Source organism: Squalius cephalus (assembly GCF_949319135.1).
Source record: "Squalius cephalus genome assembly, chromosome: 1".
Taxonomy (NCBI): domain Eukaryota; kingdom Metazoa; phylum Chordata; class Actinopteri; order Cypriniformes; family Leuciscidae; genus Squalius; species Squalius cephalus.
This window is the reverse complement of record NC_137122.1, coordinates 51,413,408-51,438,744: the sequence shown is the minus strand read 5'-3', so window position 1 is coordinate 51,438,744 and position 25,337 is coordinate 51,413,408. Positions and strand designations below refer to the sequence as shown.

Sequence of the window (25,337 nt, the reverse complement as noted above, 5' to 3'; positions counted from 1 at the left end):
AGAAAATGCAAGGTGTCGAGACATTTTTAAAAGTAATTTTAACTTAAACGATGTGTCAAAGATTATTGGTCAAAGATGCCCGTCTACTGCATGTTTACATTGAAAAAATGTATGTATACATATGTATATATATATGTATATATATATATATATATATATATATATATATATATATATATATATATATTTATATTAGTCAAAATGTGAAGTGGAACAAAAAAGTTAATCAAAGTTGTCCTAAGACAAGAACGGGTATTGTTCACAATTCATGTATAACTTTGATGAAAGGGTTTTGATCCACTTCAAATGTTGACTACTGTATATTAAAGGCTATATGAGACATTTTGCTCACTAATTGATTTACATCCTTCAATTTGTTATTTTATAGTTTTCTAAAAAGTGAAAAAAAGAATAACTTATGAGTAGGTGTGTCCAAACATTTGACTAGCACCGTATACAGTTTGTGCAAGCAATGACAAGCCAGAGGTGGAGAGCATGATGTATGAACCATAAACAAACATAAACCACACATGCCATTCAGTTTCATCTCCATCCTTGTATTCGATGAGCAACATGTCATGTGCAAGTCTCACATTCTTACATTCGGTTAGTAAGTGGCATCAATTCATTCTGAACACCACAGTAAGTACATTCTCTTGCTGGAGGTCTATTCATTCAACAGTCAATGCCCAATATTACAAAATCATCATACTTTTACATTTTGCGACTTAAATTATTGGCCCCAAAATCGTAGTCCCTTTTTTTTCTTTCTGTCATACTGGTGAGAGTGAGCCATCAGGATGTGTTCAGTTCAGACACCAGTAAATTAAAGGACAGCATTGAAAGTCATCAGATACTCCAGACTGATAAGGAGACACTAAAGCAGAGCTAGAAATCAGAATATGATAGATAAAACTGTATAAGAGTCTTTGGACTTGTGCTTAGTTATGTACTGGGTTTTATGGAATGAGTAACAAGTGCGTTATCCTTTCCAAATGTATTATAATACTTAAAGTATGAGGTGTTTAAAGGAGATATTGATGCTGCAGGAGTTGGATTAAATATTCTCAACTTTTAAATTGTGTCATTTATTTGTCATTTCCTATAAAGCCAGCATCAATCTGTATTGCCATGTAATGCATAGTTGACATTCATACATATGATTATAAATTAAAGGCGTTCACACATACATGGGTTTAATGACTGGAGGTCGACGAGTGGCTGTATTGCTGGTTGTGATTGATGTTCTTGTTGCTGGATGCCCTAATGTTATTGGTCAAAATCTTTTGAAAATATGATGACAACTGGGACGTAGTGTCTGTAAACCATTTTCTACACAATTTTTCATTTTAACCTTGTACTGTATGTCTGCAAAGACAGATGCAGAAAGGTAAACCTGCTCACAGTAAAGGCCGTGACACACCAAGCCAGCAGTCGGCTGGTCTTTGCAGTGTGTTCTGCACCGTTGAATCAAATTCAACATTGCATTAAATTGAGCTAAAAAAAACTGTCTTCTGTAAAACTGCAATTGAACGCGTTTCATAATTGATTAATTATACATTAACTCTGTTATTTGCCAGTTTATTATAGTGAAGTTGCTTTGAAACAATCTGTAATAAATTTGACTTGATTTGCTGGCGGAGCAAGTGATTGAGATAGATCTGATTGGCTGTTCAGCTTAGCGAACCAGTGCACAAGAAGAAAAACAAAAGTGACAAACTAAAACAAATGGCAAAGTAAAAAGGGCACACATAGAAGACTGCGTTCCAAATGGGTTTAATGGGTTCCAAAGGCCTCCGAATGGCACTTCGGAGTGAGAACAATCATGCCTGCCATATTAGGGGCTTTCGCACTTTTCAAACCTTTTCATAGTTCCAAGAACTAATGGTGGAAGTACCCACTTTTTGGTGTGTTCGCACCGCAGGAACTGGGAACTATTTTTGGTTCTAGGAACGCCTTTTGTGGGGACTAAATTAGCTCCCACTTCAGAGTACGGTCTAACCCAGCACAACAGGAACTACCAGTGATGTAAGTGTACACCGATTGGCCGAACGCATGCGAAACACCGGCACCCGCCATTTTAACTAGATGAGTTTATAGACTGTATACTTACTCCACGAACATGGAAAACAGCGATAGATGGACCAGGCACTTCTCAACCTTTACGCTAAAGGAGATGATACACAGGGCAACTTTTTGAGCAATGTTGCCGTCAACGGGCAACCAGATGAGACACAGGGCCCACGACCGATCTAAATTATCCAGATAGAAATTGAATGCCCATTTTCAATGAGAAAGTGCCTAAGCAACAATCACTCGGCAAGATTGCCCAGCAACATTGCTCAAAAAGTTGCCCTGTGTATCATCACCTTAAGGAGCAAATCCAACGCAACTTTGAGGGAACCAAGCGAAACACGATTATATATTTCTGTTCAGCAAGCGACATTGGGCATCAATAACATGGCAAACACTATAATACTTTTTCTTATACCGTTTACTCTCAATGTGCAACAGTTCTATCTAATATCGTATAAGATGGACTGTTAAACAGATCGTAAACTAATGAAGACGGAGAATGCCAGCACTGTGTGCTCAGGCTTTGGCTAAGCCATTCAAAATAAAAGTCCCGCAAAACAACCATAGCGGCAGGATGTTAGTGATGGCTTACGTGACATTCCTACTGGCAGTGCGAAATGCAACCAGGAAAACGGCCCTAGGGGAACATTTAGTTCTCGTGGAAACACCCTGGTGGCTCGTTCCTTTAACAGAGTTCCCAGAACTACCCGGTGCGAAAGCCCCAAACGAAGGGTCGTTCCAAACCCAAGTGCTCAAAACTTAAAAGGACCCTTTGGAATTAAAGATTTCGAAGGTTACGACTGATAAACACTCCCATGATTATTTGCACAGGTGAGCAGCGTACACAACTGTGTGATGATGCCACCTTCTTAACTGGCTCGGTGTTCAAAGGAATAGTTTTTTAGTTCCACTAAACTCTTCATCCCTTCGAGGCCTCACTCTGGAGGGTAAACCCTTCAAAGGAATTAGGGAATAGGGATGAGGTCTTCAGAATATAAAAAAATATATATTTTTAAACTTCCAGTTTCCCTTTTTGAATTCAAATACAGACTACTGCCACCTGCTGGTGTGGAGAGTTATTTCCTCGCACACAGAAGCAGAATGAATGTGCCAGTTGGCTGTAGCCTTTGCGTTGTGATCAAATGCAGCTTTTTGGCCCAGATGCGACGCCACAGTTGGTTTTTGTTGCCACTAGTTCTTTGGTAAGGCCAAGACTCACCAAACCGACATCAATCAATGCCACTTAACTACAGTATCTCACAGGAGATGGATATATTATCCGCTCTCCGCATTGCATGACGACTCGTGCATAACATTTAACATTTCTCAACTTTGCCGCATTGAATTAGCAACGGTTGCTGTTGTTGAACGTGAATGGGTTTTGTCACTGCAAACCACTGTATGTGTGAACGCCTCTTAAGAGTGACTGCATAGAGCAAAACCAGGAAGCTGTGAAAGAAGCAAAGACATTACAAAAAGTGTGTTCCAGTTTTAAGTCAAGTCGGTGGTTAAATTGTCATTTCAAAAGCTTGTTTGGATCTGCTCACACTGTCTTTCATAGGAACGGATTCTGATTGTGTTGGTCTGGATCTCCAAGCGTGGATGTGGTTGACAGGGGTAGCAGCGGTTGAGGCAGGTGTCCAGGGATCAGCGGCGGGACCTGCGCAGACTGTGTGAAGGTACTGGGAAGGGAGCTGGGCTGGTTGCTGGCAGCCATGGGCAGAGAGGCATTAAATGGAAGGGATGTGGGTACAGGGGATGTGGAGCTGGGACGCATCTGATTAAGAGTGAGGCGGGGTTGTGGTTCGTGTTGGAATGGATTAGACGCCGATGGAGCGCTCAGCCCTAAATGGGATAAGTCCGAAATCAATTCAAATAATATGGATTTTGACACACGTGACAAGTAGTAGTTTGGACTAGTGGTTCATTCTAACCTGATAAAAATGGGTTGAAGTTCTTGGAAGGAGGGTTGGAGGTTATCAGTGAATCCAAGTTGACGAGTGAAGCTCCGGTGGGACCCAGAAACGCCTCTGGAGTACTGCCGGTTTGAGCCTGTTTTGGTAGGCCTTGGCCAAGGGAAGACATATCGAAAGTCTCAAGACTACCGTGGCCATTTACATTTGCCTGACCTCCATCCATAGCCTCATCAAAAAGATCGTCATCTATATAAGTATAAATAAAAATAACAAAAATTGAGATTTATATATACATATATGTGTGTGTGTGTGTGTGTGTGTGTGTGTGTGTGTGTGTGTGTGTGTGTGTGTGTGTGAACACTACCATTCACAAATTTGGGGTTGGTACGATTTCTTTCATGTTTTTGAAAGTTTAGCTTCTTATGTTCACCAAGGCTGTATTTGTTTGATCAAAAATACAGTAATATTTTGAAAAACAGTTGTGCTGCTTTATATTTTTGTGGAAACATTTTTTTTTTTTCAAAATTCTTTGATGATTAGAAAGTTCAAAAGAACAGCATTTATTGGAATAAAAAATCTTTTGTAGCATTATAAATGTCTTTTCTGTCATTTTTGATCAATTTAATGAATCCTTAAAATGAATTTAAAGAATTAAAGCATTATTTTTTTTCAAAAAGCCCCAAATTTGGAAAGGTAGTGTAAATATGATAAATCATGTAAAATCAAACTATTCACAGACAAATACAAAAATGGAATGAGCAAATGAAATATATTATAATACAAAGTAGTAATTGTTAATATTAATAATATATTAATATGAATATGAACAAAACAAATAAGAATTCAGTTCAAGAAGAACAGTGATTGCCTGAGGGACTTCCTGCACGAGGCGATGGAGTTTTGAGAGGCCCAATAGATCCTTGTTTGTCAGAAACTGTGGGAGAAAAGGGATCCACTCCAGTTCCTAGAGAATTTAAAGACCCATGAAACACTGACTGGAGTTTTGTGACCTTTAGTTCACGTCTAACTCGAGGTCATCTCTATGCTACACATAAACATTTAGCAGTTACACACATTTCAAATTCACAGTCTTCCACTTCAGGGAAAACGAACCCAGATTATTGTGCACAGTAAGAACAGGAACAATTATTAGAAAAGTAAAAAAAAAAATTAATGGCATCTTCAATTAGTATATTTAGTATATTCAGCAAGCATGTGTTCCAGCCATAGCTTGTATGTGTTATTTTATTTACTCAATGTATCACCATGTATTATTTGTGTAAGGTATGACGTGGTTAAGCGTGTACCATGTGCAGGCGAGATCCAGGTCTGATTGATGGACACAGGGCTTGAGGAGTTCTGGGGGGCGTCCCATGGGTCAGGATGTGTCTGTGGCCAAGGCTGGGAACGAACACTTAATGCAGGCGGTGCCATCCATGAGCTTCCATGGCCACGGGTTACTAGGCCACTGGGCTCTGATCGAACACAATCCAAAAGGTGTGTGGAGTTTACATTATTAAGGCAGTATTGCTGGACGTTTACGTTCATTTTGACTAAAGGTGCACCATGTAATTTTTTGATTTACATTTCATTGGCCGAACCAACAGTGGTCTTGGACAGATATAAGGGTAAATCAGTGGTTCTCAATCAGGGGACCTCCCTTCCAAAGGGGCCGCATGATGGCTTAAAATGATTTAAAATATGACAAAACAAGCTTTACGATAAGCTAGAACAGACAAGAATCAGGATGTAAGCTGAAATCATGTTTCGTATTTTCATTTGTTCCTTTAACAACTGCTGTTTTTTATTTAAGAACAAGGGTTCTCATCATCCTGAACAACTTGGATATACTATATGAGGGAATTTTAAAAGCGTGATAAAATATTATGTTTTTTTTTTTATTATTGAGTAACGCCTATTCTAATTGCTATTCACAGGCGTATTTGTCACCCATCACTCAATTTATATACATTTTTGTCAAGCTTATTGAATAGAAATTGCTATTTGGAAGTAATATTTCTTTATTTTATTATTTTTTAAACTGTAAACACAAACTAGTGAAAGTTATGTAAATTAATTGGTAATGAAAAGTATAAACCATGAAAAACATTCAGGTAATGGAATTATGCGGGTTTTTAATTATTTTAATTATTTATAATATTAATTAATTATTTTAATAAATTATCACCAGTTTTATTTTAGTATCATTAAGATACTAGACTAGTTTTTATTAATATGTTGAATTAGTTTTTATTTGTATATTTTCTTTCATTTTAGTTTTATTCAAAGTTTTAGCAATTTTGTTGCAGAGTTCTTGTTTTTAGTTAATTTAGTACTTTTGTTCTCAGTTTTAGTTAATTTAGTACTTCAAGTTAAGTAAAGTTAATTCAATAAAAATGAGAACTGTTGCCCTGGCAACTAGTTAGAAAAAAATAAAATAAATAAATACATACACATATATATATACTGTATATATGTATATATATATATATATATATACATATACATACATACATATATATATATATATATATATATATATATATATATATATATATATATATATATATATATATATACATACATACATTTTTTTTTTTTTTTTTTAGCTAATGTTTATTTTATTTCAAACAATGGAAATGTTTTTTTTAATAACCCTGACTGCCACTTCTAGTTTCTGTACACAGAAAGTCTGAAAATGAGCAGCTTTGTCATTCTAGCATAAGTATCAGAAATATCTTCAGATATCGTCTTTGACAACCGGAGTCCTTGGAGTCAAAAAGATGCAGCAAACATTTTTGGTTACCATTTTCACGGAGTAACGCCTATTCTAATCACTATTCACAGGCATATTTGTCAGCCATGACTCATTTATTTCACAACCTGAAAGAGTCCATCTGCACCAAATGCGAGTAAAAACAGGCTATGGTGAGTAAATAAATCCTTACTCCAGTTGGGCGGCAACTAACAGCCATTGGCTCAAGTGGCTAAAACATAATTTTGACAATGTGATCTCAACATGGGCACTCACACCTTAGATAGAATAAACGCACCTTATTATTTAAACATATCTGTCAAAAAATACTGGGTGTGCCTTTACTGTGTAAGAGTTTAAATAGCTGAGATACAAGTTATATTCAATCACAGATCTTACCCAGACTATCCCAGGGGTCAGACCTCAGAGGGCCAGCCTGGGCTAAACCGCTATGGCCTCCAGATGAATCCCAAAGTTTGGCAGCAGAGGGCACATCAGGAGCTGGAGCAAAAATATCTGCAAGATCCAACATGGCAGACTGCCAAAGGAAAGGACAGAAAAGCACTTTCAGCACATTCAGAATGAGTTTTTAGGTCAATACAGTATGTATCTATACACAAGCGTTCACAAAAAGCCTGCAATGGGGACATCTAACTGCAGTACAGTACCTCTAGTTTCTAAAAGCCCGAAGAACAATAAGGCCGACCCTAAAATTTCCATCTCTCCAGTAAGTGTGCCAAAATTGCTTGACCACTAATACAAAATCCTTCCTACAATTACAACAATACCCACACCTGACTGTACCTGTTTGTGTCAATGTATATTTGTAACTTTGACTTCTTGTTTACAGTAGGAATGATTAACTCTAGATTTGAATCTGTTTATCTCTTCCAAATAAATGCATCGCAGGAGTCATTTAGAAGAGCTTCTAAACAGACTACAGGTTAAAAGAGTTGTCTCATACTCCTCCAGCTTTGGCCTCCATTTCTCGTTTGCTCTCCTCGAGTGCTTTCTGGAGTAACGACTCGTCTCCCTGGCGACTTCGCTGCTCCTAGCAAACAACGGACACAGAAGACAGCCTTAAGAACACAACTTTAGAGAGAAAGTCTACAAAAGACATGTATGCACAGTCATCCTATCATACTTTTTCCTAGAGATGCATAAATCGTTTTTATGTTTTATTTTGGCCGATCTCTATTCCGGACTTGCGCACAAACTGTATTGCAATTATTTCCCAAAATGTGATTTGTGTTGAAATATAAGCATAGTAAATATGAGCAGCGAGCTCATTGGCTACAGATACAGCAGGAACCAATCAGCTGTGCCCAATAGGAAATCATGTGATTGCAAGCTAATTGAGTTAAAGACCAATCCGCCTGCGCCATTTAGAGTTACGTGACAGAACTTTGTATTATTTTAAAGTATATTATTTCCATACTCTTTAAGTATGCTTTTTTTAATGTGTATATGCTTTTTACTGGGATTTAATTATTTAAAAACCTTAGTAAATAGCTAAGCTCAATACATAACTATTGGTGCTTTTCCAAGATGATATTAACATACTTAGAATTAGGGGTAGAAGTTTAAAAACATTTTCAATGTCACATCTATCCCATGTCGGTCTTCCAACGGCTGAAATAGTTTTAGATGTGGGGAACTATTTCTTGTAAAGTTTAATATACAATAACTTGCGCAACTCATGCTCCAGATGCCTACCTGTTGATGTTCCTCTTTACTGAGACTCAGAGCCAGCTGAAGTTGAGCCTCTTCATCCATGTCCAAGGCAGCAGCAGCAACAGGAGGAGGAGGAGGAGGAAGAGGAACTGGCTAGAGATTTACAATCAGACAATATTCAAGCAGTGTCACTTACAACACACAGTACATGCGCGTTACTGAAACTACAGTGCAACTAATGAATGAAGGGCAGGTGTAGCTGTGACTCCTGGTAATGCTGTACCTTCTGCGTCTCCTTACTGAGACTTATTGCGATCTGAAGCTGTGTCTGTTCATCAATATCCACAACAGGAGCGGGCTGGAGGAGAAGAGGATTGGGGTTAGTGAAAGAGTGCAATGACTCCTTCAAAATGATCAAGAAGCAGAATTCCATAGAATTTTTGTATTTATTTTTTTTAACATAAAATGCAATAACAATGCAAATGAAAAAAAATCTACATACATATAATATAAAATATAAATATCAAACACTATTAAAGTCAAGTAAACAATCTGTCAAATAAGAACAAATAATTAAACTACAAGCAATAGCACAAATAAACACAATAGAGCAAACATGCAAATTAAATAAGGTGCTTTTTCAGGTTTTACAAATGTACTTATAAGTACACTTTAATATCTCTAATCAAACATGTAATCAGTCCCAAACAAGCATATACTTAAAAGTGTACTACGTATACTTGAAGTTGTTCCAATTTAGCACTTAATACACTTAAAATTATGTTTTACTACAATTTAACTACTTAGTACAACATTAGTTGTTCCAAAAATAGCACACTTCAAGTTAACTAATCATTAACACACTTGAAGTATACTGATAATTAGTGTGGCTGCAAATATACTTAACATGTTTTTGTTTTGTTTTTCCCAACAGGATTGTGTAAATGCGTTTTTTCCCTATAAATTAATAGATTGCAAAGTTTCTAGGAGGAATGCACCATGTCCCTTTAGGGTCTCCGTACTTACACACTTATGGATGCTTACAATTTTAAAAACACAATTAGTTCATCTTTTAAATTTGATTTGTATGCATGTACACTACTGTTCATAAATCAGTCCGCTTTTCTTTTTTTTTTAAAGAAATTAATACTTTTATTCAGCAAGGATGAATTAAATAGATCAAAAGTGTCAGTAAAGACATTATAATGTTTCAAAAGATTTATATTTCAAATAAATATTGTTCATTTAAACTTTCTATTAACAAAGAATCCTGAAGAAAGGATTCCAGTGTCGCAGTTTCCACAAAAATATGAAGCAGCACAACTGTTTTCAACATTGATAATAATCAGAAATGTTTCTTTAAGCTCAAATCATCATACTGTATTAGAGTGATTTCTGAAGGATCATGAGACATTGAAGATGATGCTGAAAATTCAGCTTTACATCACTGGAATCAACTACATTTTAATGTGTACTGTATATTACGATACAAAACGGTTCATTCAAATTGTAATAATATTTCACAGTATCACTGTTTTTACTGTATTTTTAATCAAATAAATGCAGTTTTGGTGAGCATATGAGACTCTTTCAAAAACATAAAAAAATCTTCTAGACCCCAAACTTCTGAATGCTAGTGTATTAAAAACACTAAGCTGATGGGTCTTTGACTGAAGCTTAGGCAGCTCCTCTCAGCCTGATTTATGAGCATTGGATCAATGCTACAGTCTAGTAACACATTAAGAGTCATAGTAGCTTCACTTAGACCTGCTTTATCAGTGAGTGTGGATGCTAACGTGCTCTCCTCACACACTGACAACACTGTCAGATCACGACTGAGCTCTTTCTGGACGATGCTGATGGGAGACTCTCACCTTCAGTGCACTCCAGAAACTAACCATTAGCCCACATGCTAACTGGAAATGTGGTGCTGTACTAAAGCCTCCAGGCAAATAATGAGTTGTAACAAGCTTCTAATTGAAGACAAATTACCTCCATGAAGGCCATTTTAATACACTAAAACACATGTCTCAGATTAGATGATAGTTTCATACAGCCTCTCCCCCATGAAAGTGCTGCACTTCTTTTCTGTGATGACATATTTCCTATTGATAGTGTTCAACCTTGTTTGTTGCATAGTCAATAACCAATTTAATTTAGATTTTCTATTTAGGTCTATGTAGGTGATAGAGGAAGAGGACAAAACAAAAACTGATTTTATACGAACTAACCTTGCAAAATACAGTTTTTATTAATAATGAACAAAGATTTTAATATGCCTGTAAGTGCAAGATCATCAATATCTTTTATTTGTTACGATGTTACGATTTACTAATGTTAAAAGACACTTTAATTTTCTGGCCCAGGCTGCTCTGATTGGTCTACTCTGCTCTGATTGGTCAGATGACCCAGTCTGTTGTGATTGGTCTACTCTGCTCTGATTGGTCAGATGGCCCAGTCTGTTGTGATTGGTCTACTCTGCTCTGATTGGTCAGATGACCCAGTCTGTTGTGATTGGTCTACTCTGCTCTGATTGGTCAGATGGCCCAGTCTGTTGTGACTGGTCTACTCTGCTCTGATTGGTCAGATGACCCAGTCTGTTGTGATTGGTCTACTCTGCTCTGATTGGTCAGATGGCCCAGTCTGTTGTGATTGGTCTACTCTGCTCTGATTGGTCAGATGACCCAGTCTGTTGTGATTGGTCTACTCTGCTCTGATTGGTCAGATGACCCAGTCTGTTGTGATTGGTCTACTCTGCTCTGATTGGTCAGATGACCCAGTCTGTTGTGATTGGTCTACTCTGCTCTGATTGGTCAGATGAACCAGTCTGTTGTGATTGGTCTACTCTGCTCTGATTGGTCAAATGACCCAGTCTGTTGTGATTGGTCTACTCTGCTCTGATTGGTCAGATGGTCCAGTCTGTTGTGATTGGTCTACTCTGCTCTGATTGGTCAAATGACCCAGTCTGTTGTGATTGGTCTACTCTGCTCTGATTGGTCAGATGGTCCAGTCTGTTGTGACTGGTCTACTCTGCTCTGATTGGTCAGATGGCTCAGTCTGTTGTGATTGGTCTACTCTGCTCTGATTGGTCAGATGACCCAGTCTGTTGTGATTGGTCTACTCTGCTCTGATTGGTCAGATGACCCCCAGTCTGTTGTGATTGGTCTACTCTGTTCTGATTGGTCAGATGACCCAGTCTGTTGTGATTGGTCTACTCTGCTCTGATTGGTCAGATGAACCAGTCTGTTGTGATTGGTCTACTCTGCTCTGCTCTGATTGGTCAAATAACCCAGTCTGTTGTGATTGGTCTACTCTGCTCTGATTGGTCAGATGGCCCAGTCTGTTGTGATTGGTCTACTCTGCTCTGATTGGTCAAATGACCCAGTCTGTTGTGATTGGTCTACTCTGCTCTGATTGGTCAGATGGCTCAGTCTATTGTGATTGGTCTACTCTGCTCTGACTAGTCAGATGGCCCAGTCTGTTGTGATTGGTCTACTCTATGATTGGTCAAATGACCCAGTGTTTGTGTGTGTGTGTAAACCTCACCTTCTCGCTCTCCTCTCGGCTCATGGCCAAGGCCAGCTGCAGCTGAAGTTCCTCCTCCCCGCTCGTCTGCGGCCGGGCCCGTTCCAGATCTGGGGCCAGATGAGGCGAGGAAGAGGAGGCTGGGAGGAAGAAAAGAGAAAATGCCTCATTCAACCTCTTGGTTTGGAAGAGAAAGGACTGGCACCACCACTGAATGTTAAACAAGCACCCAAATCACTGTTGTTCCATGCCCGGGCTGGAATCGCTTTCCTGTGCCTGTTTAACTCTGCTGTCCAAACAATGGGGTGTCTGTGACGGGGCAGGAGAAGAGGGACGAGGCGATGGGTCTTACATTATAATAACCCCCCATACAGGTTTTATCTGGCGTTTCACCCATCTGTGGCATGTCATTCTAATGCATCACTAATTATTTTTATTTTTATTAGTAGTGGTATATGTATAATGATTCAAATTATTTCACTGTTGTACATGACAACATATGCTGGTGCTACTTTAACATCTCTACATTAACCCTTACATAATTGTTGTTTTATTTTCTGCCCCGTGTATTATTTCCTCATCTGAATTGTTTGAAAGAGGTAGTGTGCCTACAGAGAAAACACCCCAGGACCAGAAGAGGCGAAAGAACCAGAAACTGGCATTGTGGGTTTTCCAGTTGCGATCACTTCCACTACAGTGCTTCTGAATGGCGGCGTCTGGCCTGGAATGCACTGGTGAAGAGATACGGATACCTCAACATTACCATGGACACCTCTTGTGGCTCAAATCACAACCTTTTACATCATCTACTCAGGATCATGACCATCTGACCCTGTAAACACCAACAGTGTCCACGGAAACACAGGGAAATTTCTGTACTTTCCCAAAATACCTGGCGTTGCGACAAACATGTTGGTCTATTGTCAGTAAAAGTGAAACCGCATTGCACATTATGTCATACCCAAAGGCTTGATTACAGTGGATTAAACATTATAAAATAGTTCCTTGTGGAAATTGAATATGTGGTCTATCGTGCCATACTGTATGAGAGAGGGCCTGTAGAGTCTAGAAAAATGTGACTATAAAATTATATTAAATTTAGAATTGTCAATCAATTACAAATTTTAATCAAATCAACTACATGATAAGCTGATTAACTCATAGAAAGTAATCTTTTAAATAGTTTAAATCGATTTTTCTCCCTAAATTGTCATGCTTATACATCAGCAAAGAAAGCATTTGACAGTTTCAGCTGATCTAGTAGTGCTGTAGAGACACATTCCCCAGATGCATATTCTGGAGTTACTGCTTCATAAATATGTGAGGAATTCAATGAGTCAGAAAATAAAACAGAATATGTTTCCTGTTTCTCTGTAAACATGCAGGGGAAGGACATCTTTGATCATCGCAATGCGTTTTCAAGAGTTTTGACATGCAGCGCAACTCATCAATGTCAGTTTCAGAACAGTGGGCCAAACAAAAGAAGCCAGGTGGCATTTTATGTCCAACAGGTGAAAGATACAGTTTGAAAAGACATAAGGGTGAGTAAAAGACAGGACTGCCATGTTTTATCACTACCATTGCTGCTTACGACAAAAATCAACCTGAAGCCTCCAAAAATCAACATAGGCCTCAAATTAGTGAATAAATGAATGAATATGGGAAGAATGTAGATGCGTATCAGGTCCACAGTTACACATGCATCATGTGATGAAGTCTGGAGTCATCCACACTTTCATGAGGCACTTCACATTAAAACTATAGAAATCACACACTCACATAAAAGAGGAAGTAGAACTTCCAAAAGAAAGAAGCATGTCTGATTTGGGTTAAAAGCACAAGGCCATGTATGATATACATCTCTATGTAAACAGTGTGTGCACACATTTTTCCCAATATTGACATTGATTAATCATTGGTTAAGTTAACTTCAACAGCTGATTGATTTTCAAATCCCTAGACAAAGAAGGAACTATTCATTCCAGTAAAATCAATTGAAAAACAAATGTGTCACTAAGACTTCTGTACATTTTCAGAACACAAATGAGGATATTTTTAATGAAACCTGAGAGATTTCTGCCCCTCCATTGAAAGTTCATTACACCAAAACTTTGATGCTTAAAAAGTATTGAGCATCCAAAAAATACTGGATTACCTTTTGACGTCATCTAACACTCACTTTGATCCTTGAAAACACTAGTAACAGTAGTAATAACACTACTAGAAGTAATTACAACACTGTTAAGATGAATATTCATTGCTAATATAGGGCCCTAAGAAATCTATTTTATTTTTTCCTGAATTCCGTTAAAACTTTTCTGGATTCCATTTGTTTTCCATTAAAAAAAATGTGGACTTCATTTTAATGGTCAAATTGGTCCCGTTGACAGCAACATTGCCCAGCAACATTGCTTAAAAAGTTGTCCCATGTATCATCACCTTTCCAGTCTTGGCCATAACTAGGCCTACAGTGTTTGAGTGTCAAAGTAGACGTTTTTCGTAAGCAGCCAATGAAGACCACAGACTGCCATTATGCAAATGTTTTACAAACCTACATAGGTTTGTGCAGGAATTAAAACAGTAAATCACTGACGACTCGTTTCAGGCACATCAGAATCAGTTCTTTCTTTTGGAAGACAATAACTCAAAGATACTTTGAAAAATTGCAGACCTTCATATTCAGAAACAGCTGTATTACAAGCTACATGAAAAGACAAACATAACCTAATATTCAACTGTCTCCAGGACTTTTTAAAAACAAAGTGACGCCCCCTGAGTGTGTGACTCTGCATTCATGAACAGTATGAACAGTCATACTCACAGTTGAAGGAGGAAGGTGAGCCTCTCGGCCTGCTATGCTCCTCAACATACACTGCTTCCATGCTGGGTTGACTGGTGGTGCGTCCTGGGTAGGGAGGCGGTAAAGATCCATAACCAATGGCACCGCTGTTTCCCGTCACACGCTCACGGGTCTTGATTGACTGTGATCGCTCCTGCTTTAGCTTCTCCTCGTCCTTGAGCAGAGCCACCAGCTGCTTGGACTTTTCCCGGACGCTCATGCCCTGGTCCTGCCCGTCCCGGTCAATGTACTGGAAATCCCGCAAAGTCTGGATGGCGTAGATGTTCTCCTTGCACTGCTGGGTCACTCGATCTGATCCGGACTTGATCAGATAGTCCAACAGAGTGAGGGCCTTGTACACGTGCCGCCAGTTCTTGCCATGGTCATTAAGTCTCTTCCAGATAATGCCCATGACCTCGGTGAGCGCCACCACGTTGAACGTCAGGTCTGCGATTTCCATCAAGAGCGAGGTTGGAGGACCCCACGGATCATTGGACGTCGCCTCCCTGACCTTAATCTCTGCGTCCGTGTAGTTGTTCACAATGTTCTTCATCTGACGCCGTAAGGAAGAGGTCGTCATGATGACTTTGGGTGTGGGGTGATGACGATGGATGCACTTTTGTTTATAATGAGTGTGGTGTTCGCCACAAAGACGAAATGTTCAGCAAACTCCGGCTACAGCTTTGTTATCCTGAAGAAAAGAGAGGTGAAAATAAAATTTTTACATTTCATACAAGAAACATGTCTCATCTCAATGAAACATACTTTAGATGAGATTCCCTGGACTTCTTTGGAAAAATACCTAACTGATATTTCAATGGATTCAGTAGCTTTTTTGGCAATACCTACCCTTGTGTTGTGAAAAAGTAGATTTTAGCAAACTTATTACAAAAAACAAAACAAAACAAGAGTACTTATTACAGAAAAGAAAAGAAAAACACTAAAAGTTCAGGAGGAGCACGTTCAGATAATCTACCCAATCAGCCAGAGGTCTATATACCCCAGTTCCTATCCCAGCCAGGAATTGTAGGGGGTTTTGTACTCTAGGTTCAGGTTGCATGCCAAATAGGCTTATACATAGGCCTACTCTTTACTCTATTCGATTACATGTAAGAGTAAACTCGTGGAAGAATGTACTTAAGTGTGAAGTGAACTGAATGCAATGTTTTCAGACATTTAATTGCATGTTATTTACAATTAAATTAAAGTGTATTTTAGTTTAAATGTATATTAAATGCAAATCTGAACCTTAGAGTGCTTTTGGACCTACTTCAGAAAAGGACTTTATTAGATATCTAGATTTGAAGTGCATTACAAGTCCACATTCAGTACAATTAATCACACTTTTTCACAAGGGTACAGTTTGACAGCTGACAAGTTCTTTTGATATGGAATCAAAAGAACACAAATCATCTGCATCCAACATGTCTTCAAAGAAATGAGCACCAGCTGAGAAAAGCGGACTTGAAAGAAACATCCTGAAAAATCTGCTCTTTGGGTCTTTTAGACAAAAATTCGACTATTTGTGCCAATAATCTTGGGTATCAAAGATGTGCCATTCAGTCAAAACGGCTGAAGTGTGTAGTGTCTCTACCACTATCTGTTTATTTCAGTGCCCAGCGGATGCCAGTGTGGGGTGAGTCTTACCAAAGACTACAGAATAACACAAGCCGCGTCACTCGTATTGTTTTGAATGGGGAAATGTGCAACGCTTAAAGGGATAGTTCACTCAAAAATGAAAATTAGCCCATGATTTACTCACCCTGAAGCCATCCTAGGTGTGTATGACATTCTTCTTTCAGACGAGTACAATCAAAGTTATATTAAAAAATGTCCTGGCTCTTCCAAGCTTTATAATGGCAGTGAATGGCTGTATGTCTTTGGAAGTACATTAAAGCACATCTATTCATGATTAAAGTGCTCGACACGGATCTGCGGGGGTTAATAAAGGCCTTCTGAAGTGAAGCGATGCATTAGTGTAAGAAAAATATCCATATTTAAAACTTCATCGACTAAAATAACTAGCCTCCGGCAGTCGGACGTACGCATTGATTTACGCCAAGTGTAACCCTTGAACTTGACGATGCACAACGTAATGACGAACACGGTTGCCCAGTCCTGTTTGCTTGAACCGCGAGAGGCGTCAATTGCAGTTTTGGAGAATTTGATGTTTCCCCATTCAAAGAGATGGGAGCTGCACTGCCCGAGAGGCGTTTCAAAGATGGCCGCCAAACGAAATGACTTGTCTCAAAGGAACTTTGTTCTTACTACCTGTCTGTCCCGAAGAAGACAGAGGAGTCTGTTTGAAAAACTGCTTTTTTCAAGGTTTTTCACAGTGACGCCATATAGAAGAACCATTTTGGTTCCCCAAAGAACAGTTTTTCTTAGTGTGAAGAACATTTTAATAATCTAAAGAACCTTTTTCCACTATAACGAATCTTTTGTTGAATGGAAAAATTCCATGGATGTTAAAGATTCTTCATGGAACCATTGATTCTAATAAAGAAACTTTATTTTTAAGAGTGTAAAGCTGCAGGGGGAAAAAATGCCAGCAAAACTTTTGACACCCAACTTCACTGGTAAAACTAGCTTAGAACCAGCACAACTTGAAATTCACATTATACATCAGTGTTAAAGCCACGTGGACTTACATCACAACATATGACCCGAGATAATGTCAGTTAGCCTATGTCACTTCAAAAGAGAAAGAGAAAAATGTGAACATGTCTGTAACCACGAACAAACTATAACTAAAATCTAAGTGCTATTTGGAACATCCTCCTGGTCACTGACACATTTAATCAAACACAAACCTAACCCAAAAATGTACAAACAACACATCCCAAGTCAACCAAACGTGCTGCAGGACTTACTACATTTAACAAAAGGAAAATTGCATGCTTTCATTTGAAAAACAAAGACTTGTAAACCATTCCTATTGTACAAGAATCAATGGGTCTTGTTCATGAAAAAAATAATTAGAAAGTGCGAAATGGTCTTAAAAACATTCTTCTAAATGCAACAAAAAAAAAAAAAAAAATACAAAAAAATATATAGCCTATATATTTTAAAGAATGTTTTTAAGACCATTACACATTCTAATTCTTATATATATATATGTAAAAGAATGTTTTTAAGACCATTTCACACATTCTAATTCTTTTTTTCATGAATATATATATGAAGGGTTTCGGTCAGACAATGATTCTGCTGGTGTTTCATGAGTGAGGGCTATAAAAAAAATGTAATGGATTTTTGAACAGATACTGTTGGTGTAATAGCCAGTCTACCATTTTTGTGCTTTCGTTTGTAGTCTTAAGCAATTATCTTGTACACAATATCCACAGTGTTGATAAACTATAAGAAAAAAACATCATGAGCTTATATAATTTTAAAAGCATACTGTTAGGGATTAAACTCTTAGTGTGTTTCATCTCAATGTGGGAACATGAGAAATTGTATATAAAGTCATTATCTGGCAATAGGAAATCCATTACTCACTGATGGAAAAAAACAACAGCTTCAGTTACACTCTAATGAAAGTCTGTCGAGACAAACTCAAATGTTGGATTGACAAAGCCTTGCTTGAAAGCTTAAAGGGATAGTTTATCCAACAATTATAATTCTCTCATCATTTGCTCACCCTCATGTCGTTACAAAACAAAAGAAGATATGGTGAAAAATGTCACTGGGTCTAGTCATAATTTTGTGATCATAGAAGAAAGAAAGTCATACTTTGGAATGACATGAAAGTGAATAAATGATGACAGTCACAGAACTATTAAGTCAATATAATTACAAATTTTTATTAGACTGGAAATATTACTGCTCGATTACATGTTATTACAGAAGTCTACACTGTAGTTGGAATGGCAAAGCCATAGAGTCACTGTTAGTTTCCTCTGAAAAATTAATAATAACTTTATATAAACATGTCCACACCCTGAATGAAAAAGACACACACACATCAAAGCCATATGCATCATACAGCAATGAGAACCTAATCTCATATATTTAGTGCACGGGCCATGACCTTGACGTGGCGGTGACACATTCAGCTCTCGCTGAACTGGCTTTAGACGACAATCAATAACAGCAGTTTGCTTAACATCACATTTCTGCTGAGAGTCTGTTGGATCACACAGCGCTGCGCTAAGAGGGTGGAATTTCAAAAACAAGCCCTGCTGGCACATGGGCACAATACACAATGAGTTACCACATGAATCTGTCTCTGCAAGCCTTTCTCTTAGAAAAATCAGGTCTGCATATCCAACCCGTCAGGGGGTTAATGAAGGCTAGTACAAAAAAGGGGCGTCATTTTTTACCACTTTTACTATGTGATATTATATGGGCATATTTATAAAAGAAATAGGCCTACATTTTCATATATCACACACACACACACACACACACACACACACACACACACACATAGGCCTATGAAGTTATGAATTATGTAACTATGATGATAGATTTTGAACTACATAAATTAGAAAAGGTTTGTGATTTGACATCACTCTTTCAGGAATATGGGCTATCGTTTTTATCACTTAAAATAGGGTGATATGTAGGGTTTACCCAGTTAACGTTACCAAGGTTTTTTACTGTATATTTGTTGTTGTTGTTGTTATTGTTTAAGTTTGTAGATAGCCTATATCAGCATTTATTTTGATCATAATTTTATTGCATACTAGACTGAAAGGGCACAAAGAAATAATCTTTAATATTTGTAAATAATCTTAAAGGAGAACTCCGGTCAATTTTAACATTGAGCTCATTTTTTTGTAGATTTGGAGTGCTGTCAATACAGAGAACAACGACAAAAATCGGTTGAAGTCCAAAGTAGTCAATTGTCGAGTTCACGCGAGTGATCATAGGTAACTAAACCTATGCGCGTGAACTCGGCAATCGATTACTATGGACTTTGACCGAAAACAGGATGTAAATACAGGTATTTGCGCTGGCTTAAATAACATCATTTTTATACATATCTTTCACATCTACTGCAGTCAGATTCACTCGTGTTCACTCTGAAGGAATCACTCACATGACCTGTGCACTTGTAATGACACATCAAGGATGTTAAGAGGCTAAAAGCAGGTTTAACTATTGCCCCATTGAAGTCAACAGGGTGCAAATTTTAAAAAGAGGATAACACGGTGTAGGCAACACCGATTTTTGTCGTTGTTCTCTGTATTGACAGCACTCCAAATTGACAAAAAAAATGAGCTCAATGTTAAAATTGACCGGAGTTCTCCTTTAAAATGAAAAGGATGCTGCCTGTAACCTACAGAATTTCCACATGAAAAGTTGTACTATACTTTTGTCTAAATGTAAAATGTAAAGTATATTCACGTTATATTTCAGATAAATCATGTGGCAATAGCTGGCCTTATTAACCTAATGTTGTTTTCTTAGTAGTCCACTTCACAACAGATCAACTTTCAATCAGTGGGGAGAACCAGCTCTCCCACATTTCATTTCCCTCTCATAGTTTTAATATTGAGAAAGTAAATCAGACCCTTAAAACCCTTCAAATGCTTTTCAATGTTGCGGGACAAGAATAAAGAGCCCCTTTCGCAGCGTTCGCATCTTCATAATGCGGTATTGCGGCAGGGGAGAGAGAGAGAGAGAGAGAGAGAGAGAGAGAGAGAGAGAGAGAGAGAGAGAGAGATGGTGAATTGTTGAAAGGCGGCATAATGCATTTGGTTGCGTGACTCAGCTGGAATAATAGAGTAAGATTTGGAAATCTTATTTTGACTCGCGAGTGACAAAATCGTAGTCATCTGAACGTCCTTTGTGTCCTTACCTCTCATTGCTTGACATAAAAGTCCCAACCGTGGGATCCTATCGGTAGTTGTCCTCCCCTCGACATCTCCGCATATTTCCAGTGTTGCTAGTTTCTGGAATCTGGTTCAAAAACACCAGACGGTCAACTCAGTCTAGCGCCTCAAAGTTTTGCCTCTGTGTTTGTGTTGTTTCGCTTTGTGGAGGAGGCCTTATCCGGTTAGGAGTTGTTGGTACATATCCCGAAAAAGTCCCGGGCGCCAACCTCGCTGGCAACACAGCCCCCCCTTGTTAAAGGCTAGTAAAGTGAACCGAGGGAAGAGGCTGATGGAGGGAGAGAGGGAGGGAGGACTGCACAGTCAGAGTCAGAGTCGGTCTTTAACCCGTTCTGCTCTGAAACGAGACACACACACGAACCTGACAGACCAGATATGCAGCTCTGCCTGGGCTGGGAATGTGCTCTCAAAATAGAAAATGGCACTTTCCACTAATGGACACTTGTTTTCACAGACTGTGATGACGCGATTTAACGGTCATCAGCATCGTAAATGCTGAAAAGGTTTATATATATATATTTATATATATATATATATATATATATATATATATATATATATATATATATATATATATAAAACATTTTTTAAATGTACACTATATGTAGCCTACTTCCTATTATTAGCTGCTTTGCATCAAATAAAAAAATAAAAAACGAGTCTTCTAAACTACATCTTTCTCTCTTATATATATATATATATATATATATATATATATATATATATATATATATATATATATATATATATCATTCATCATCGCTTTAGAAGTTTACCCAACTATGACGACTTCCGCTTCTGGGTAACCCGGAAATGTGAAAAGCAAATGTTTAGCCTGCAACCCTTGCAATTTGTCTGAAAATAATCTACATATTAAATAAATGTCAACCATTTTAAATAGACACAGTATATTAAAGAAACAATAAAATAAAAAAATAAAAACATTTAACCACTTAATTGCATTTTTTCTTTTCACATTTTTAGTAGGCTAATCATCATAAATTTAATTAGGTATCATTTGAAAGCTTAAAAACTCGAATCGGATATTGCATTACCATCGACAGGGTACTTTAAATCCTTTTAGCCTTTAATCCTTTTCATGTCTGTGCAAAAAAAAAAAAAGGGGGGGGGGGGGTTAAGGGGTTAATGTGTATAAAATAGCTACTTTTCACATTAGCTTCATTTTATAATAGTTATAGTTTATCTAAAATGTCTAATAGGTCTTAAAACAAGCATGTGATTTGTGGCTGTATTTCGTTAGCAAAAAAAAAACACCATTCTGGGAATGTGAAATTGTCTAAATGTGCTCTAATGGAAATGATGGGATGGGGGGGGGGGGGGGGGGGGGGGTTGTTAAATTACTTATGACTCTTCCCACAAACCTACCTACCATTTATGTTCATGATTTATTCATTATTTTCTAGAGAGGGGTAGGGTGTGATTGCTCTGTAGAAAAGTGTTTCCTCTTATGTCTTCTGTACCCCTGCAGCCCCATCAAACACTCATCGACATCAAACTGCAATGTGCAATCTAAATTAGCATTATAATTGATAGGCTATAATTAAAGTCATCAAGAAAATGATACTGTGAGTACATTGTATACGGCACATATAGGCCTATGCTATTTTATTTTTTAATTAAATACAAAGAATTGAAAACTAAACTAATCCATTGTTAACTAATTGTTGTTATTGGTATAATTTTAATCCATTGTGTGTGTGTGTGTGTGTGTGTGTGTGTGTGTGTGTGTGTGTGTGTGTGTGTGTGTGTGTGTGTGTGTGTGTGTGTGTGTGTGTGTGTGTGTGTGTGTGTGTGTGTGTGTGTGTGTGTGTGTGTGTGTGTGTGTGTATTTAATGGGTTTAATGAAGGAAAACAAAAATCTTTCCAAGTGCACGTACTTGGTTGGGAATCACTCAACACTCCGACTCTTTATCATAAATGCACGAACAGTGAGAAGGAACGAAAGCAGGAGAAAGACTAGGCTATTGAAGAGAATTCCTATTCAAAGCTTCCTTGTGACAAGTGTTTTTGGCCAAGCGAGCGTTTCTGGAAATACCAGCTCTGATCTTGCCAAACTGATACTCTGTTTAGTGGATCAACACAGACAGTCTGAACGATTGCCAAAGTAGAATTCCTATCATTTCTTCTCCTCAAAATTGACAGAAGACAAACGGAAATTAATCTTAAAGGGATAGTTCACCCAAAAATGAAAATTCGGTCATCATTTTCTCACCCACATGTTGTTTCAAACCTGCATGAGTTTCTTTCTTCTGCCGAACACAAAATATATTTGGAAGAATGTTGGTAATGAAAGAGTTGACGGTAGCCATTGACTTCCATAGTAGGAAAAAAAAACATATTATGCCTCTGAACTTATGATTTCTCTCAACATGGGGACAGAAGAGCTGTCAGTCAATACATGGGAAAACAATTTACTTTAAAAAGTAATTTGATTATGTAACTTGCGCTACTTGTTATCCGTTAAAACATTTATAATTTTACACGATTTCCATTTGAAATAAATATTTTTCTTTTTTAGCATTCATCAAAGAATCTTGAAAAAAATGATCATGGTTTCCACAAAAATATTAGGCAGAACAACTGTTTTAAACAGTGATATAAGAAATGATAAAAAATGTTTCTTGAGCATCAAATCATCATTTCTGAAGGATCATGTGACACTGAAGACTGGAGTAATGATGCTGAAAATTCAGCTTTGATCACAGGAATAAACATCACACTAGCAAACAGTTATATTCAATTGTAATAATTTGTCACAATACTACTGTTTCTACTGTATTTTTGATCATATAAATGCAGCCTTGGTGCACAGAAGAGAGTAAATGTCCAATAAAACAGCACATAATAGTTTGACCTCATGTGGTTGACAACATTTTCCAAAGTACGAAAACATCCTTTCACTAACCATTGCTGGAAAAAAAGTTAAACTATAAAGGGTTTCAAGACATACTTTTTAGACAATATGGATGTGTAGCCTAATGAGAGCAGGAATGTTGCAAATCTAGGCGTGTCATTAAAACATTTCCTATTGAGTAGAACTGTATTATCTCCATAGCAGAATACACATTCCACGTGGTGAACTTCTTTTCACGTTTTGTTTTTACATTGTTGCTTGTTGGCGTATTTTTGCATTTAACATAACATAACCCTTCCTCCTGTCAATCATTACACACAGTCCTGGCCAAACTCTTTGTTTCCTTTCATCTGACACGCACAGACTCATGACAGTCCACGTGTTTTTACGATTCACTGATTGAAATATCTACAAACAGACAATGTACATCTATGTTTTTGCCAGTGACAAACATGAGAGGAAATATGGAAAAGAAAGTTGGCCATCACGCCTTTGCTGCCCTCATATGGCAACACTTGGTTTGTACAAGATTTACTTATATGATCAAATAGTTCCAAAATAGAACAACATTCTTACATTAGTAGCGGACATAATATTCTGTTAAAAATTAATCTTAGTGTGAATATTAATTCTTAAATTATCAAGCAAGAAATGCATTTTATTTTCAGTAACAAAAGTAAACTATCTCCAAGAAGATTTTCTGATTTTCTCTGTTACATTATACTATGATTTTTTTTCTTTCTTTTTTTTCCTCTATGGTATTCCATTTGTTCTCTCTCAGGACATGAATTATTAATATGGTTGCATTGTGACCATTTGTCAGTTTACACTTTTGCTTTTAATTCTGTTTAATCTTGTAAATTACTTTTAATTTATTTAGTAAAATTATTGGTGTCAAGGTGTGTTTGTATAAAGGTGTGATGTAACTTTTGTAGTGGTGCAAAAACAAAACTGCATGAATGTTGCTTCGGTTCTGCGTGACTGTGCGGATGAATATACTGCTCATAAAACATTCAGTAGGCTTAAGAGATATAACCAGTTTAGATTTAGAAAGGATCTCAAGCTGACCATCTAAAGACGTTACTGTAGCTTTAACCATTAATAGACACGGTACTTCCTTGAAGATAAATTCCAGCACAGCGCTATACAACAACCATAACTAGAATGTACATTTCCTGAAGAAAATGTGAGTGGTGCTTGCAGTGGCAAAACTCACCACTCGGTTGCTAGGGTGTACTGCACGATTGCATACGAACCAACAACCATGTCTGTACGCTATTGTGGGGCTGAAATATGGCTTCTATATGTTGTAATATGGTTGCTAGGTAGCTCTAAACGGTTGCTAGGATTTTCTGGGTGGTTGGTATGGTGTTGCTAGGTGGTTGCTAGGGTATCCTGACTGGTTGCTAGGGTGTTGCTGGGCAGTTGCTAAGGTGTTGCTATGCGGTTGCTAGGGTGTTCTGGGTGGTTGCTATGGTATTGCTAGGTGGTTGCTATGGTGTTGCTAGGCGGTTTCTAAAGTATTCTAGATGGTAGCTAAGGTGTTTTGGGTGGTTGCTATGGTGTTGCTAGGTGGTTGCTGAAGTGTTCTGGGTAGTTTCTAGGCAGTTGCTAAGGCATTCTGGGTGGTTACTAGGGCGTTGCTAGGGTGTTCTGGGTGGTTGCTAGGCAGTTGCTAAGGTGTTCTGGGTGGTTGCTATTGTGTTGCTAGGCAGTTGCTAGGGTATTCTGGGTGGTTGCTAGGGTGTTACTAGGTGGTTGCCATGGTGCTCTGGGCGTTTGCTTGGCAGTTGCTAAGGTATCATGGGTGGTTGCTAGGGCGTTGTTAGGCGGT

The 25,337-nt window shown here is 37.8% G+C and overlaps 1 protein-coding gene across 3 annotated transcripts; it reads right to left on the bottom strand.

Moving 5' to 3' along the window:
* Positions 1-370: 370 nt before the first annotated feature.
* epn3a (epsin 3a) lies at positions 371-20,975 on the bottom strand. 3 transcript variants are annotated; one of them, XR_013821194.1, is made up of 12 exons: positions 20,595-20,975; positions 14,768-15,476; positions 11,968-12,086; positions 8,705-8,779; positions 8,464-8,574; positions 7,712-7,798; positions 7,147-7,285; positions 5,300-5,467; positions 4,861-4,956; positions 4,011-4,238; positions 2,370-3,921; positions 371-2,167 (listed from the first exon to the last, which is right to left on the bottom strand). XR_013821194.1 is itself a non-coding variant. In XM_079870544.1 (11 exons), the coding sequence occupies exons 2-11, from the start codon at positions 15,363-15,365 to the stop codon at positions 3,632-3,634; spliced, it is 1,911 nt and encodes a 636-aa protein (XP_079726670.1). In that variant the 5' UTR covers positions 15,366-15,476; positions 20,595-20,975; the 3' UTR covers positions 2,343-3,631. The 3 variants fall into 3 exon arrangements, 1 of the variants encoding a protein (XP_079726670.1); XR_013821195.1 differs by lacking the exon at positions 4,861-4,956; XM_079870544.1 differs by lacking the exon at positions 371-2,167 and having other exon boundaries at positions 2,343-3,921.
* Between the last annotated feature and the right edge of the window lie 4,362 nt (positions 20,976-25,337).

Coding starts and splice junctions, on each gene's coding strand:
- epn3a (XM_079870544.1), bottom strand. CDS start 15,365: ATGACGACCTCTTCCTTACGGCGTCAGATGAAGAACATTGTGAACAAC. Junction 8,780..11,967: donor GCCGAGAGGAGAGCGAGAAG/GTGAGGTTTACA, acceptor CTTCTCCTCCAG/CCCGCTCCTGTTGTGGATAT. Junction 4,957..5,299: donor CTGGATCTCGCCTGCACATG/GTACACGCTTAA, acceptor TAAATTCTCTAG/GAACTGGAGTGGATCCCTTT.